The 17,161-nt window shown below is 45.5% G+C and overlaps 1 protein-coding gene across 2 annotated transcripts in view; it reads right to left on the bottom strand.

Annotated features, from left to right (window-relative positions):
- Positions 1-419: 419 nt before the first annotated feature.
- Positions 420-17,161, bottom strand: part of LOC131261990 (protein dead ringer) — a 95,796-nt gene continuing 79,054 nt past the window's right edge. For both annotated transcript variants that reach the window (XM_058263877.1, XM_058263878.1), the window contains 5 exons: positions 16,900-17,083; positions 6,449-6,575; positions 4,449-4,780; positions 3,480-4,369; positions 420-2,970 (listed from right to left, as the gene is read on the bottom strand). In XM_058263877.1, coding sequence (XP_058119860.1) covers positions 2,519-2,970; positions 3,480-4,369; positions 4,449-4,780; positions 6,449-6,575; positions 16,900-17,083 — 1,985 coding nt within the window. In that variant the 3' untranslated portion in view covers positions 420-2,518. The remainder of the gene's footprint in view (positions 2,971-3,479; positions 4,370-4,448; positions 4,781-6,448; positions 6,576-16,899; positions 17,084-17,161) is intronic.

Genomic DNA, 17,161 nt, shown 5'->3' with positions numbered 1-17,161 from the left:
TATGGAACAATTTGAAGCGTTTATACAGTTAGAAATTATTCAAGGCGTTTTGAAATGTTTCAGTCAATGGTGAGGTTAAAAATTTGAGAAGTAAAACCATCATTTTTTGAAATTTTGACAACTTAAAAAAAATAAATCTGGTTAAATCTACATAAATGAAATTTTACACTTTATGGGGATTACTAATTAGATGAACAATTTAAATCACTTCCAGTTTTTCTCAAGAATTGTTCGGATATATTGAAACAACATAAATAGTGTTTTTAGTTTTTCTACTCATATTTTTATGGATTTTCAATTATTATTTAAAACGGACAATTCATTATTATTACATATGCGTTCCTACATACATAACGTCTACTACGATGCGCTCGGAAAAACAGAGAAAGGAGAATTTGAAATACGTGTTATTCCTCTACAGCTATTTCATGTACTGTCTCGCTTATCACGCTAGCAAATGATTTTCCACTCCGGATGAATAGAAAATAAACTAGTGTTTGCCATTTTGTTTTCGAACATACTGATTTACAGCGAGAAAATTTTGGAGAATGGTTTCAAGTGCAAAAACCGGAGCAGTAAAATCGTCTCCAAGACGACCGTACAAATAAGAAAAGACCGCAAACTTCGCTCGTTACCCTTTTTACTTTCGCCATCCGTTAATAGGCATTGCTTATAACATTTAAATTAAAACAAAAACGTTCAACCAATCTACGGCATGTATCGGTACAGTTTCTTCACATCCTTCCTGCTTTTGTTTTTATGTGTATACGTAGGGCGAGGATAATTTCGTTTAATTTAACAAATCGTTCACACACGATCCATCTTTTTTCTCCTTACCTTGTTCACTAGCATTGCATGATAGAAAGGGAAATTCTAATGTTATAAAATATTATTGCAAACGAATAAAATTAAAACTAGGAAAAAACGTTTTCATCGCAACGGATATCCATTGGTTGCGGGGAAACCTCGGAAAGCCATTCGCTACAGGAGCGAGTTTTCTTTGAGCTAGTTGGTTTTGTCTACAGTTTCCCAGGAGCTCAAATTCATTGAATAGCGTGTTTCAAAATGTGCAATCTAGTTTTGTGTGTCCTCTATATTCTTTTGTTTTATTACTTTCATCCTGTATTCATGCTACTCTTTCTATATATTCTCTAAGGTCTAACGCCTTACGAAACTGCACAAACTTGTTTAGATACAATTTTTCCGCTATGTGCTACCTTCAGTTTATCATTTTTAAACAGTTGCTTATCTCCTCACCATTCATCTATCGATCGCGCTTTCTTCCCACACGCTACTTACAGTACATTATGTGTTATAAGATCGTATAATCGTGTCTCCTGGCGTTTTCCCCTCCTTGTGCTTCCGAGGAGGGACAAAACGAACTACAACTGTGTACAAAAGTTGGCAAAAAAAAAAAAACGCTAAATCTACACATACGAAAGATAATAAAATAATATAGGAAAATCGATAGGCGAAAGGTCGGATCACCTGCATATCGTTAAACATAATTTTTGGCTCCATGAAGATGATGGTGAAATAGGAGAGGAGGGAAGAGTACATAGGTGTTTGTGATGATTTAAATAAGAAAATAGTAGAAAAAGGTTCCAAAACGAAAAACAAAGTCATTGGTAAAGACTGTGTGGGATGCTTTAAAGAAAGTCGTTGCCGTTTTGCATACTGTATCTGATCCTTCGTCGTCTTGGACGTGCTGGCATCAGCGCAAACATGATCGTTAGGAAATGGGATTTTCAATTAACAGTGAAGTACGTTTGCTTCACTTCGCTTCTCTTACTATTTTGTACAGCCCTCGTTTGTGTTTTATCTCGTCTTTCGTACGATCAAGCAATCGCTGCTTTTATGCTTCCTGTGTGTTACTCCACCTGTTTGCAAAAATATACACTCAATGCTGCGTACTTTTTGCCACGCAACCATCACGTCGTTGCCATGGAAATTGATGTATAATAAACCTAAAACTCACTACGAGGTGGAATTTATTCTCACCGGGCTAACCTAAAGTCGAATGCGTCGATATCGATAAAAAATGATACAGTTTAGACTATCGCACGCAAACATGTAAAAAGTTGGTTTCTTGATAAAAAAAACATCATCGATCCTCGCTGGAGGGTTACGATCGGATCGGTGTTTCCATCCTAGACTCTATACACAGTTCATGAGGGTTTACTAGCATCTCTAAGCTAACGGTGAAATGGACCTAAAAGCTACTGTCGAGGCTGCGGAAAGGAGTTCCGTGTAGTTCCGTGTCGTGTCGTGTTTTGGGGAGCGGATAGCGAGAATGGAAAATATTAGCTTTGTGGCGATGTGTGGGGTTCCGCGCGGAAAGGAAAGAGCGAAGGAAAATCTAATTCGCATACCGTACACCTAGCACGGTAAGTTTTCCACCCCTGATGTGTGTGTGTATCGTTTTATCTGCCTTCTAAGCGAAGTAAGGTAGAATAGCGAGAGAGCATTGTTGAAGATTCTTGTTTCCCCTAAGTGTTTCTCCTTTTCGTTCCCCCGTCTAGGACACGAGAGGTCGGGTTGGGCTGGGAGCCGATGTAGGTACCGTTGTCGGTACCGAGGGAAGGACACCATCCTGCTGCAGTTGCAGCTGTTGGACGCACGAACTAATGCTGTTGGTGGTGTTGTTGATGTTGCTGCCGTTCGAGTTGATGGAACCGTTGCTGGACGTGGTCAAGGCGGCTACAGAGGAGAGCGAGTTCAGTTGTACGTCCACGTTGGACGCCGAATCACGTTCGTCCAGGGGTGAGATGATCGGGCCGGCTTTTACCGGCGACACCATGGAACCGACGGGAGAGGCGGAGGTGGCCGATACGGAGGAGGAAGGAGGTGTCGATGCAGGTGCGGACACGGCCGTCGAGGAGAGTGGGTTCGCGAACAGGACGCCCTCGTACTGTACGCCGTTGAACTCCATCGTCACTACCAGCTTCTGGTCGCCTTTGCTGGCATCTCCTGAGGATGGAGAAAGAATAAAAGAAATGTGTCAGATGGATATGCGAGTTCTCATTCCGATCTAAAGCCAGCTTATGAGTGTTACTATTTTATCTAAGGCTTAGAAGTCAATAGTATAAACGGTTTAGGGAACTCTTGTAGACAATTTGTGCATTCCAAAACTTTGGTGTGTTAATGATGGACATCATCGAGTACGTTCTTCTCAAGTTCTAAACTATAGAAAACTTTTTCAAGACATTTATATTTTTGACGTCGAATCTTTAGTGTTTTTGTCCTGAACTTTGAGTCTCAAATTTGTTTACGAAATATTTGATAAGCAGGTATGTTGTTAGTTAATGCATTCATCATCCAGAATATCTAGAATACCAAGCTTTAATGTTGCATTTTAGACTTGAATCTAATTTTATATCTGCTTTCTAAATCCAGTACTTGAGTCGTGCTCTGACATAAGCTAGGACACAGTATTCACTTAGTGCTATTAGAAAATATGTTCTAGAACGTCAACTTACCTCGACTGATCAGCTTGAACTGCATGCCGGTAATCCCGAGCGGCGAGCTGAATGGATCTCCGAGCCCTCCGGATGTGTTCTTCGAATGGTGCAGATCGCTGTCCGGCGTGAGACTGAGCCGATGATCGCCGTTCTCGTGCTTCCGTAGCTCACGGGCCACCCTCGCCTGCAACTGCCTTTGGTGGTGGTGTTGCTCGAGCAGCTGCTGTCCATGCTGCTGACCCTGCTGATGCTGCTGGCTCTGGCGTTTCAGCTTGTTGTTGTCGGCACTGTCGCAGCGCTGTCGCTCGCGGTCCAGTATACTTAGATCCAGTGTTGCCATGTGTTGTTCTCTCTGTTGCTGCTGCTGCTGCTGTTGTTCACGAGCGGCGGCCACAACCTGCTGCTGGACCCGCTCGCGTTCCCGTTCACGTTGCTGCTGTTGATGGTGCTGCTGTTGCTGCTGTTGCTGTAGATGGTGATCGGCCAGACTGAGGGCGAGCGGATGCTGGTTAACGGCGGCAGCGGCAGCGGCGGCGGCCGCAATCGACGCCCGAATCATGTCGTCCTCGTGGTCCGCCGTGTCGTCCATCGTATCGTCCTCCTCGTCATCGCCGTCGTCGTCTAGCGTCGACGGTCGGTGACGTCCGTGGGCGCCATTTTCGCGCAGATTGATCGGCGTACTGCCCGACCGGGCGTCGTCTTCGTCGTGCGAGGAACTGTTCAGCTTCTGGGGCGTCAGGGAGCGGCTGTGGTGCGAGTGGCTGTGATGGTGGTTGTGGTGGCTACGCTTGGCCGGCGGTGGAAGCCCCGTACCGTAGTCCCTCGGGTCGCTGAAGTCGACCGGATGGTCCCGTTCACGTTTGATCGATGCCATGGCGTGGTCTGGCGACTCCGAGAGATCCAGGGCGCTGCAAACAAGCGAGGAAGCGAACGTTTTAAAGAACCAACCGAAACATAGGAACAAATAATCTCCCACAAACTACTTACCTCTGCATGTTGTTCTCCGGGCTGGTGTTGAGCGAGTTCGGTGGACTGTTCGGGCTCGGGTTGTACATGTTCCAGAGGGCGACGCGCGACAGTTCCAGCGCGTTCAGTGCCGACAGCTTGTCCGGGCTGGCGGCCCGGCTCATCTCCTTCGGCTGGAACATCTTGATGTAGTTGAGCATGCGCTGCTCGAACTCGGCCGGCAGCATGTTCGGGATCTGACCGACCGGGGGCAGCAGCCGATGGTGATGCTGCTGCTGGTTGACGTGTGACACCAGCGACAGCGGCGGCATCTGGGACATACCCTGCGGGATCGGCGAGCGCTGTACTGATGGCTGTGGGGCGGAAGGAAAAAAACTCAGGTTATCAACGATTGCCACTAACAAGTGGGTTTTAAGGTGACGAACAGGTAAAATTAGCGGACGCACTAATGGAGGATACTAACATCTACCAATGAGTGATGGGAGAGTGTTGCATACATCAAGGCGTCAAGGTTTGTAGAGGAATTCTAGTAACGAGAATCAATAAAACATGAACATTTGAGGATTTGTCAGATTAAAAACAAAAGCAAAATAATCGATCGAACTCTAAAACCCTAACATCCTACTGACATTTCCAAGCTCGAAAAAACGTTTTCCCAACCGAAACATGATTCCAGCATCCGGTGATTCAGAGGGCAACATGCCCAGAGTATCCTATCGAAAACGTTCGAATCAATGAATGAATTTTCCATTTCCGTTCCGCATCCTGTTTTGTGGTTAGTTGTGTTGTGCAAATGCATAACAAAAAACATCCGACTCCATTCAACGAAAACTGGTTGCCTTCCCTTCCCCACCGCTATTTCCCGCGCGAGGAGGCGTGATTTGATCCGCCGGAACATCAGTTAGCCCGATGCGGTATTGTTTTTCCATCGACACGAGCCGTTATTTCGATCACGATCACGATGGTGGATCTTGGCGGGTCGATGCGTCGTACGTGCGTAATATGTTTTATAGGGGAAAAAGCAACAAAATGCGCCAAAAGAAAAAGTGAAGGCGACCCGGGAGAGCGTAAAAACCAGTAACACTTGTTGGATACGCGGGTTTGCCCGTTTTTTTGAGTAGCTAACACAGAACAACATGTGTTCCGTACATGATCGTTGTTTTGGTACACATTGTGTTTCGAAAGGCGTCGATGATGTTTTCAATCGTCGAGTTCGGGTTTCTTCTGCCGCTGTTTAGTATATCGACCACTCGCTCCGTACATAAGCATGAATCGAACGTTAGTGCATCATTGCCGTCGTTTTATGTTATTGCAATGGGTCATAATAAAGAAACGATCATAAACGAGACGATTGAATTTCTCCTTCTTCGCGGAGGAACATGTCTTGCATCCGCTCGAACCCATTCGGAAAAATGAAACATTTTCCCTTGCGATTCGAAAACAACACCGCCATAGGAGTGGAGAAAATCAATAGCTGAACATAATTAACCCCGTTGAACCGGCAACCAAGTTGCGTTCTCAACTCTCTAGAAGAAGTAGATATGTTGAGGGAACCGAAGGAATGCAGGTCTAGTATGTTGTACCGGACAGTCCAGACGCCTTAGGCAGCATGGGCACTCATTGTTAATGAAGTCCGAAGGGTAAATATTGCCTCAGATGATCAACTCGGTCCGTCGATCGCGGGAGGAAGGCGTTAAACAAGACGCATAACATGCGTCCTCCCCTTTGCGGAGTATCGTTTCGCAAAGTTTCCACTGGAAAACCGGATTTGTGGGTGAAAATAATAAGTTTTAATTTAGTTTTATAAAAAGAAAGTTCAACGAGACTGTTAAAACTAACCCAAGGCAAAGTTATCGTAGAAGTATAAACGTATGCATTGGATCCATTCGGATGTGCATAAGTCCACCAATGTTGGTCAGTCCACGTCCAACGACGCCTCGATTAACACCTGTACCAACTGGTGCCGTATGGTACGCGGCACACCAGGGCTGAGGAGGATGAGCATCGTTCATTGCACTTACCGGATCAAACTGGCCATAGCTCGAGCGACGTCCCTCGCGCCGATTGCCATCGATGGCCGCCTGCAGTTCCGCCGGGGTGCTCAGGTTTTTCTTCTCGCACTCGTACGGATAGAGATACTTCATGTACCTGGGAAGAAGAAGGAGAGATGGAAAACGAAGATGTTAATTCAAATAAGCAACAGAAGAAGGTAGGTAAAAACGCATCCCGTATGTCTCCGGGGACGGTTAGGATGCGAACTTCTTGTGGGTCTGAAGATTATAGTGTTCTTGTCCCGTCCATTGGGGGGAAACGATGGAAGAGGATTCCATGTGTGTGTGTGAGTGAGTATGATAGGAAGAGAGGTAGGCAGGGCTCCGATGAGCAGGGAACACAAATAATTATTCATCGGAAGAAATTCCAACCTTCTGCGCGCACCTTTGGCGCGACTAGTCTGTCTGTCGAGGGTGTTCTAATTGACTGTGCAAACATACTTTACATGCATTTCTACACCCAACACAAAATGCAGCGTGGAATCAAGATTGGATGCGGTGGCAGCATCGAGTGGAAGCTGTACGATCACGATTCGAGTGGTTGGATTTCCAAATAAAAAAGGGAAGATGATTAAAGAATTTAAATGTAAGTGCATAACAAATTTAAAAATCATTTCCTTATTAAAGCCCAGAACTTGTTATTTGCAAAGCGAGCTTAAAGACTATTCGAGAAAGACCAAGAATTTATATTTTTATGAAATTAAACTCCGCTCTCAACTTACTGGGATTTTTTAAACATTTTTTCGCAAAGCTTAATAATGAAACACAAAGATCGATCATTTGCGAGTGCACATAAATCAATTTTAAACTTTTTCTCGTCGAGAAACATGGAAAAGTAAACCATGATGTGCGTTCTAAAGCATTTGATGGGATTCAAATAAAACCCCAGCCGAATGAAAATTCCTGGAAACATGAAGCTCATCCGATTATTTTTCGAGCAGAAGATGAACGCATCAAACCCGATCGAGATCGTTTCGCCCGATCAGTCGTCTCGTTTAAACGTCGATCGAAGGTTCGATTTTTGGTGGATTTCATTGCCACATTGTGTTTCGTTTGGCCGTGACTATATGTGCGGTTTCCATGCGTTTCCCTCGGTAAACGTCGGTCCAGTCATCGGTTACGATGAATCCTCATTAATAGAGCCCCATTCATGAGCCGAACACGCATCATACAGGAAGGCAAATCCCTGCAACATGCAAAATGGAAACTCTGGTGGTCCGGGAAGGAACGTGCAGATTTTAATACCTTTCGGTCGCCCGAAAGAAAATATAAAAACGGAAGCTCGGCCGTCTCGCTTTAAGGGAATTACATTGGGGCCCCATTTATGGATGCGTCCGAAGCGAACACACAAGCGTGCGAATGATCATTTCCATCCCTGATTCTTCCCCAAAACGGGTTGATCGATTTCGTGCGAACGGGTTCCATTGGGCAGGCAAAAGAAATAATCAATATTTGCAGCGCCTCTGTTTCCCGATTGCGGCTCGTTCTGCAGCGGGCTGCTTCCGAGAAGTGAAGCATAAAAGCCAAACAAAATTTTGATATCTTTTCCTCCGGCCTTCTCCCAAGACCGCCCGTCCCGTGTAGCGATGGTGGGGGAATAATTTAGCGAAGAAAATCCTCCGATCTGTCATTCAACATTGTGATTTTGGTCCGCTGTTGTTGTGGCTGCCGCTCTTCGGACACGTGATGGATTGGTCATTTATTTGAAATCGTTAAAATAAAGTGAACATTTTGAAAGTCCAAGTTCGTTGCTGCGGAGCCAGACCGATCAGAAAAGCGGTTCCGTTCCGGTGCGCGTTCCGGCGAGCAAACGACGACGACGGGGTGCAACCAAGCAGTCGAGCATTTTATTATCATCTTCCCTCAATTTATTGTTGGCCATATTTTTATTTGCAATAATAAATTCATCGATTTATTTTGTCCTGCCCTCTGTTTTGAGCTTCGAATCCCACCGCGATGCTTCATTAAAATGTTCGTTTCGTGCGTTGTCTGCTGGTTTGCCTTTTCTAATGCTTCATATTTTTGATGCGTCTCGATGGTTCTTATTGTTTTAAATGTAATTACTTCGAACATGTCGTTGCTAATGACGAGTGCCCAACCAATGATGATACAAAATTCTTTCGGGTTTTGTGTTTTTGGAATACATAATTCAATTTTTTAACAGCCTCCAACCCAATTCATGAATGATAAGACATTAAAACAAGGGTATTAAATTAAAATAATAAATTCATACATCAAACGAAGGCTTTATCGCGTTCGCCCGCACAATCCTCACCGACAATATTCGGTACTGTAACACCTGCCTGTAATGATGCGGGATGAAGGTGACAAAGAGGGGGTACCAAGATAAAAATTAAAATAAATAAATAAATAAATTGCAAAAGAGCGCATGAAAAGAAAAACAAAAACTAAGTATGGTTCCATCGTCCAAATTATAGTGTCACCACATCAAAGCGACGCATTGAGATCAACTAAAGCGTCTCATTTGGCATGCGGCACATGATAAGCAACATGCACAAAGCGCGTTTGCCGCCCAAAGCACCAAGAAATAAAAACATACGTGGGTTGAAGAAAAGGAAGGAAAGAAAAAACAACCTAATGATGCCAAAATAACCTACCATGGAAAAAAAGCACAGACAATTCGACAACGCACACACGGGAAATAATAAATGTCACAAAATTATCAACATTGACACATTCCACACACGCCACACCCTCCCTTGGGCCCGCTCGGCCCAGCTTTTCCCTGCGGCGTTCGTTTGCGCAAGTCGTGAAAGCGTCACTGGTTGAGGCGCAATGTTTGTAAAGTCGGGGGTGGCTTTGGGGTGTGCAAATGGGGTGTTTTGCGGATCGACCGCAGGTACCGTCACCGCAGCCGACAATCGACATTAATTTTCGGTATGAAGCGAAAATATATTAATTTAATATTTAAATTACCCGTCCGCCTGACTAAGACGGGTGGAGGTAGGATGTTGGATGGAAAAGAAGCATAAAACACGGTTGGATGTTGAAAAGAGAAAACTGGAACGGAGTGTGTGTTGCGTGATCGTTGATGCTGTGGTAGGAACCCTCATTTTTGTGGGTCACCATTTAGGCCTGTGCGGTAGGAAGAAGACGAAGAAGCATCAATGCCATTTAGGAGATCATAAACCATTCAGTTTTTGAGCTCCGGACAAGTGTTTTTTTCTGCGACAGGAAACCACGTTCGTCACAGTCGGCCGTGAATTGAAGAATTCACACCTGCACTTCAGGAGGAAATCCGTCGATCCGGTTGTGTATTTATGATTCATGGCTCGAACGATCAGAGTTGGAGAACATCGGGTCGCTTTTTGATATGCACACGAAAATGATAGGCCTTGGAGTAGCAATAATTCAAACGGGATGAAAACAAAAGCCTCAGACAGACTGAGGAGATCTGGCACAAATTATGGTGTTACCCATGGGGGTCCATATGTATTGAGGGGTTTTCTTTTTTTCTCACCAGCAAACAGATGTGGGTTTTAGAGTCCGTCGCAGACAGATTGTCGCCAAAAAATATGCGGCATTAAGGAGGCAGAAAGTAAATTGGCATTTCGGGTGGCTTCGAATTGTTATTTCAAACGAATTGCTTTTTAAAGAGTTCAAGTCACTTCAAATAAATAGATTTTATTTTACTTTGTCATTAGCTTCAGTTTCAAGTTGGGAAAATTAAGCACGTTTTGAAGTAAATTGTTTCCTACATTTACTAAACACCCACCATTTGATCAATTACAAACCCATCTTCGTCATTGACCAAATAAAAAAAATTTAAAAAAATAAAATAAGAAAACAAACGCGCGGAAAATACTTCCACTAATTACCAACACACAACATCAATTACATCGGCTAAGTCCACGCACACGTGCAATGACACCGTGACTAAATATTTGTCTATTTAAATTCAAATATCCACCCTTTTCCAGCCCCTATCCCTCCCCCGTTTGTGTGTGCGTGTGTGTTTGTGGTTTATGGATGGCCGATGGAGTAAACGGTTTTCACTCCATTCCCTTTTTTCCCCTCTTGCGGATGTTTTCGATCGACGGATCGAAAAGACAACAACACTTGCTGGATGACGGCTTGCGCGTCCAGCTCAACAGTCGGAATCATAAGCCAGAGCATATCATAGCATCGTTGCTGCCCCGTTGATGGTTTATGCACACACACACACACAGAGTCGGTAATTTGGCGTCGGTGCATCAATTGATGGAACACGATCTTCGTTCGCTTGTTTTTATCATCCTGAATCCGGAAAGTGCATGAATAATTTATGATCGTCGTCGGTTATCCCCTTGACAATGTCGGTGTAAATTAAAACAATCATCCAAGATGGCGTGGGTCGGCTAGAGCAAAAAGCAATTCCAGGACGGATTGATGTATTTTTGAAGAAACCAAAAAAAAAACGATCCACCTTCATTCACCTATTGATGAGGAATTGTTTTACGCCGAAGATAAAAAGAAAACTCTATCCCCGAGCGCGTACACACGATCGAAGGAAAACCGATGGCGCGCGGTGAGCTGAGAGACAAACCACCCTCTCTCACTGTTGCAAATGCAACGTGAGTGAGAAAAACAAAGGAATTCTTTAAGAATTTCGCTAGTGGAATAAACTAAAAAATTAGTCCTTTATTCGTATTGGATTTTTTCACACTAAGTCTGTCACGTCTGTGGCCCCCCTTTATATCCTTTTGCCCGTGAGTTCCACGGGCAAAATAATACGTTGGTACTCAGCCCGTTACGTTAAGCTGCTATCGTTACAGGGTTTCTACAAACCATTTGTAACATTCTCCCCGGCAGTACACACACACACCCCTGTGTTGTGTGCTACTTAGACAACCGCAGCTTAATGTTTACAAACAGGCCAGCATCCGAAATCTGGGTAAAATTCGTGCCGGTCACAATTGTCGCTAAATATTTGTCTGTTTAGGCTCCAGCCACAGCGACCCGATAATTGTGCTCGTCTGGTGGTTTGAGCGCACGGATCGGCGGCACATCGTTTGGTGGTTTTGGCCGACGTAATTCTCCATCCAGCAGGATCGCGATTCGTCTGCTGATCACGCCGAAAACCGCCAGGAAAGCAGCCGAAATCCGAATAAAACTACCAGGATTGGTAGCAACACTGCTCCGACCGCTCGCTCCGACGGGATGCATCTCGATGCTGCTACTAATTGCAGCCACTTCTTCGGCCATCGCGATCGTGGGTTGCCGTTGCTGCTCCGGCGAGCCAAGAACATTATCGGAAGCGTGAAATTGCAGCGTTGACGACGGGTCAAGCAGCGCAGGCGATTGTTCCTCCTGGACGGTATCGAAAGGTAGCTGCCGACGCGCGTCCACAGCAGCGACGCGATTAACAAAGGCGAGTTTGTCAACCTCGTCATTCGTTGGTGCTACTGGATCGATCGGAATCGATAGAGAAGCCGATGATGCCCGCACCTCGCCCCCATGGCAGTCCCCGTCCGGCTCAGCTCCAATGGTGCTATCCGCAATGCCAGGTGCGATATCGATCGCAGTGAAGTGCTCCCGTTGTACCGGATGCTCGGTAACATGCACCGGTTGGGACACGATCGATGGCCCCGGAGTATTGTTGGAGGGTTCCGACCTTTCCTTACCCACTGCCACAAACGAAAGCGCCGCTGAAGCAAGTGTAGCTGCTGTGGATGCTGCTGCTGCCGGCGTTACACGGGACACGTCGAACAATACAGGTGGTTTACGCTGCGGACTCTCGCTAAACACAAGCGCGGTATCGTTCTGTTTTTGTGCCGTTACGGTGCGCATCGGTCGTAGGAAAGAACGATTACTTTCTCTTTCTTTCTCCAGGACATTATCCGGCATCGCAATCGTTGCGCTCTGGCAGCCTTCCGCATTCAACTCCGTCCTGCCGTACCGCAATTTTAAGTGTTCAATCGCAAGATGAACCGTCGCGGGAAAAATTAACGACATGTCAACCATTTTACGCGCCTTTCCTTGGAGAGCTTCTCTCAGGCGCTGGAGGTTTTCGATGTCGCAGAAGCCACACAGTTTCGTCGACCTTTCGTAGGCTTCGATAAACCTCGGCCACTGTTTCGGCGACCCCGAAAACACCGGCAATCTCCAATCCGTCACCTTACGTGCGCGTATTTGCTCCTCCGTGAATGGAGCATAAGTTGGACGAACTGCTTCCAAAGGTGTTTTAGTGTTCCGTGGATCGTATTCAGTGCCGTTTGCCGTGTAGTGTCGTGATGTGTGTGAATATGTAGTGTAGAGTTCATTTGCACTTGAAGTGCTGTGTTTCGTGGTGTGCGAAAAATGGCGCTCCGCTTGCGCCAGCGCGTCCGTTTCGCGTTGCCACTGTGTATGCATCGCTCGCTCCCTTGCGATGCGTTCCTTCATGTCGAGCTCGTGTTTTCTTTTTTCGAGCTCTATTTCGTCAAGCTCAACTTGTCTTAATCTAAGCTGATAGCTTTGCTCCAGCTCGTGCTCCCTGTAGTAAGAAGGGTTTGGTGGTCGGCTCGATTCAATCGAGCTCGAGGATGCGCTTCGGTGGTGCCATCCAGGCGGCTCCCAGCGGGCATCTTGACTCGACCTTTGGCACGGCTGGCCCAGTGCATGCTCGTAGCGTAGTGGCTCCGTTTGCGTAGGATACGACCATCCGGGGCTCCCCGGCGTGTAGAAATCACATCTTGCCGGCTGCCCAGAAAACCATTCGCCTTGAAGTGATGTGATTGACCGTCCCCGATTCGGGTATTCCGGCATAGCGCGTCTTGCGCCGACGCCATCGCGTACGCTGCCGATGAATCCCGCCAAATATTGTTGGGTCATTTCACGAGTGTCCGGTTACTTTCTTTTCACTTCATTTCGCGAACGCGTACTTTTGTCGAAATCAATCGCGAAGCACTTTTTACTGAGAATGACTTTACTAATGTACTGTACTAATTTTTTAGAATGTTGCAAATGCAACGTGAGTGAGAAAAACAAAGGAATTCTTTAAGAATTTCGCTAGTGGAATAAACTAAAAAATTAGTCCTTTATTCGTATTGGATTTTTTCACACTAAGTCTGTCACGTCTGTGGCCCCCCTTTATATCCTTTTGCCCGTGAGTTCCACGGGCAAAATAATACGTTGGTACTCAGCCCGTTACGTTAAGCTGCTATCGTTACAGGGTTTCTACAAACCATTTGTAACACTCACCGACAACGATCTCCATCCTTTCCACCCCACCACAAGCAGTATAAAAACAGCGGAAAGGGAAGTGGAGAAATAACAAAACAATCAATTTAGTACATGATATCAAACACGTCGCTGTTTGAACAATTAAGTGATTGTTGATTTTTATTTTTGCCCTCGCTTATTCCATCCTTTTTTTTGTTGTCGTGCGTTGTTGTATTGTGGTCAGCAACGGACATGCTGTGGCGCGTTTGTGGGGATGATGTTATTACTCCGTTTGTGATTTTGGGTGCTTTTTCAAAGTTTATGGCTTTCCATGCGGAGTTGTGTGACATGGGGTGTATTCGAGGGTGATCATGGATACAGTGACCAACATTCGATCATCGGTAGAAAATAGAAAGAATAAAAAGAGCTGAAAAATTTAGGAATCAAGTATTGAGACATCATTTTTATCTTCTCAAGTGGGAATGGATAAAGAAAATAATTTGTGATTAAAAGTAGGGTTTTCAGAGGTTTTAAAGAGATTCAAAAATATTTTTCTTAAGCTTTAAGGGTTTTAAACCAGGTAAAACAACATTTTTCAAAGCGGTAAGAGAGAAAGTGAGCGAGAAAAAAACTGATTAGCAATTTTATTAAGCAGTAGGAAGTCAAACTCAGAGGCAACGCTGTATTAACTGATGGCAGAAAACAAACCGCTCGATGTGTTTTATTTTATACTATTTAATCAGTGTGCTTGCTGGCCTTTAATGATCAATCTTCATAAATCAATCTCATCGTTTCCTCTCCCGTTCGTCGATTTTCCGGCGCACACGAGTTTTCCTCCCGCCGTCCCCCTCATGCGCAATCAGTTCCAACCCTTTGGCTGGTGCCAAGTTCCAAGTTTTCCTTCCTCCCCGTTTGTATTTTAATGAAATTAGCCAACTTTATTGATGATCCGGCCGGGCCGGGCACGCGAAGGGCAAACCGGTCGAGCACTTGGGTTGGCGAAAAGTATTATACATTTGAGGTGAAAAAATCCCCTCTGCTAATATGCAGTTTAATTTAGTGCTGGCTATAAAACTGTTTCCTTCTCCGGCGGCGTTCGGAGGTTGGGTTCGTTGCGCAAACTTCCAACTTCGCGCCTGCGGGAAGAAAACGGGAAGGGAGCGTTCGGCAAGCAAACCATATGCCTCTTCTTTTGCTCCCCAAGCTCCCTCATCCGTATGTTCCGGTGGAGCATAACTCCTTCGTCGCCGCCGTCAGCGATGGTGAAGCGTGAGCGATGCACCAGATGCAGCTGCTGACCGAGCTGGCAAAAACCTCCCCGGGAGCGGTGAACTAGTTTTCATTTCGTCACTCCCCCCCTTCCCTGCTTGGGCCCGCGCAAAACGTGTCCCCACGTGTCGCGCGTCGGCGTACCGATTTGATCGTCTGGCTTCCCCCCGAATTCGATTGTTGAAACACGTATCCAAATGCACACCGACGACGTCGTACGAAAGTGCGCTCACTAATGAACTCATGCATGCCAAGTAAAGAATAATAATAATAATAATAAAAAAGTGGAATCAAGTCGAGCAAACCGGGAACGGGGAAATGTGGTTAGCAAAACACAGCAAAACAAAAGGAAATTGCAACCTCCACGCTGGGACAAAGCTCGCGAGGGGGGGGGCTGTGAAAACAAAATGAAATCCAATAAAACAAAATATAAATAATAATGCATCGGCCGCATCGAAGGATCGCGCGCAAGGGCGGCATCAAAGCTATAAATCATTGCAAACACTTTGGCAGCCGGCCAGAGCCGTCTCGTGCTTGCCTTTTTTTCACCAGTTTAACATAGACGTCTGGCGAGCTTGGTCTCGCTCTGGCTGATGTTGTGCATTGTGTGTGTATGTGTTAGGATCCACCGAAGGAAAATGTGTACTGTTTTATTAGACCACAGAAAGTGACGTCAAAAGGGGGGGTGAAAAAGGGTTTGAAGAAGAAATAACAATCCGCTTAGTGGTGGAATATTTTCAAATGCAACAACATTGACCACAATATCTGATATTCTATTTTTCACGGTTTTCCAACATATTTACCCTTGTAAAATTTACTTTTTTCTAGCTTTCTTTAATGACTTATTTCTTTAGAATATCAGGTTTCGGTTCTTTTGTTTTGTAGCTTAAAAAATACCAGGGTAACTAAAGTTAAGTTTAAAATATCCTCCATTTTCCAATTTCTAAGGCATCGGTTTTTTTTTTATGCTCATCTCATGCTCTTCGGCACAAACCATCCAGGACAAAACCAAACAAACCGCTCGGCAGATAATGATACCGCTCGCGCGGTCTTATTAGTGCACATTAAATGCATCGGCACAAGAGTTCGATCGAATTATGCATGCAGAAGTTGCGCTGCAACTACTCTTGGTCTATAATTTATGGCCGCTACGTACGCCCCTTTCGGCCATTGGCCATCGTACGGCCCTTCTTCGGTCTTCCGATTCGAGCCGTGGACGAGCTGGAACTCGTTTCCCTTCCGGCGGTCGAGTGCGCGAGGGTCGCGATATCGATTTTATGCGAGCAGCATATATTAAGACGCTGTCTTCCACGAAGGTGGTTGGCCACCTTTTGCCCGAGAAAGAGGGTCACACCGGCATGGCCAACTCACGGTGGCCATCTTGAACGGGGGGGATTCGCTTCATTTCGCTTCCAGCAGCTTCCCAGCCTCTTCCAGATTCGTGTATTCCGTTCACCTTCCAACCGGACCTGACGACACCGGAGTGCGCGAGCGCGCCACGAATATGTGCATCGAACGACGACATTTTGATGAATTAATTGTCTTTATTTTGTTTTAGCGGCTCGTTCGGAGGCTGGAAGCGAGATAGAAACCGAAGAGAAGCGAACCAACCAACTAAATTCAATCCCCCCGTGTCGTTTTGGTGGGGATGATGGAATGCGCGATTACGGTGTACGATTTTAATTCATTCCGGAACGAATCCAACCCTAACGGCGCCGGCGAAAGGGCGTACACACAAAATGGCGTCGAACGGCGAATGGATTCGACTCGGCGTGAAGGGAACACGCGAAAGGATTGGATTTATAGCTTTTGAGTCATTTTAAGAAATATTTAAAATGTTTTGTGAAACTTCCATTCCGTAAACAACATCAGCAAGATGTAAAAACAGTGTAATTTGTTTTGGTTTCTGAATAAATTTTTGCAATATCACTCTCGAAATGTGGGGTTTGGACAAAAATAATGTTATAAAGCATTATAAAACCTTAATCACTATTCGTAGGAATACTTACTGTGTCCTCAGTGTGAACGCGGCGCTGGTGATGCTCGATGGCAGATGGAGCCCCTTGATGATTTCCTGCCACAGCTTCTTGTTGATCACGTCGACGAGTCCACCGCGGGCAATTACCAGATTGTACAGCTCGTACAGATCCAGCACCGATTTGGCCATGATCGGCAGACGGTTGATTGGAGTGCCTGAAAGAAGCAAGAAGCAAAAAAGAAGTCGTCAGTAAGCGGCGTAAAACTCTTCCACGGGCACAATGAGATAGTTTC

The sequence above is a fragment of the Anopheles coustani genome, chromosome 2, assembly GCF_943734705.1.
Source record: "Anopheles coustani chromosome 2, idAnoCousDA_361_x.2, whole genome shotgun sequence".
In the NCBI taxonomy this organism is placed as follows: Eukaryota; Metazoa; Arthropoda; class Insecta; order Diptera; family Culicidae; genus Anopheles; species Anopheles coustani.
This window is presented reverse-complemented; position numbering and strand designations above follow the sequence as displayed.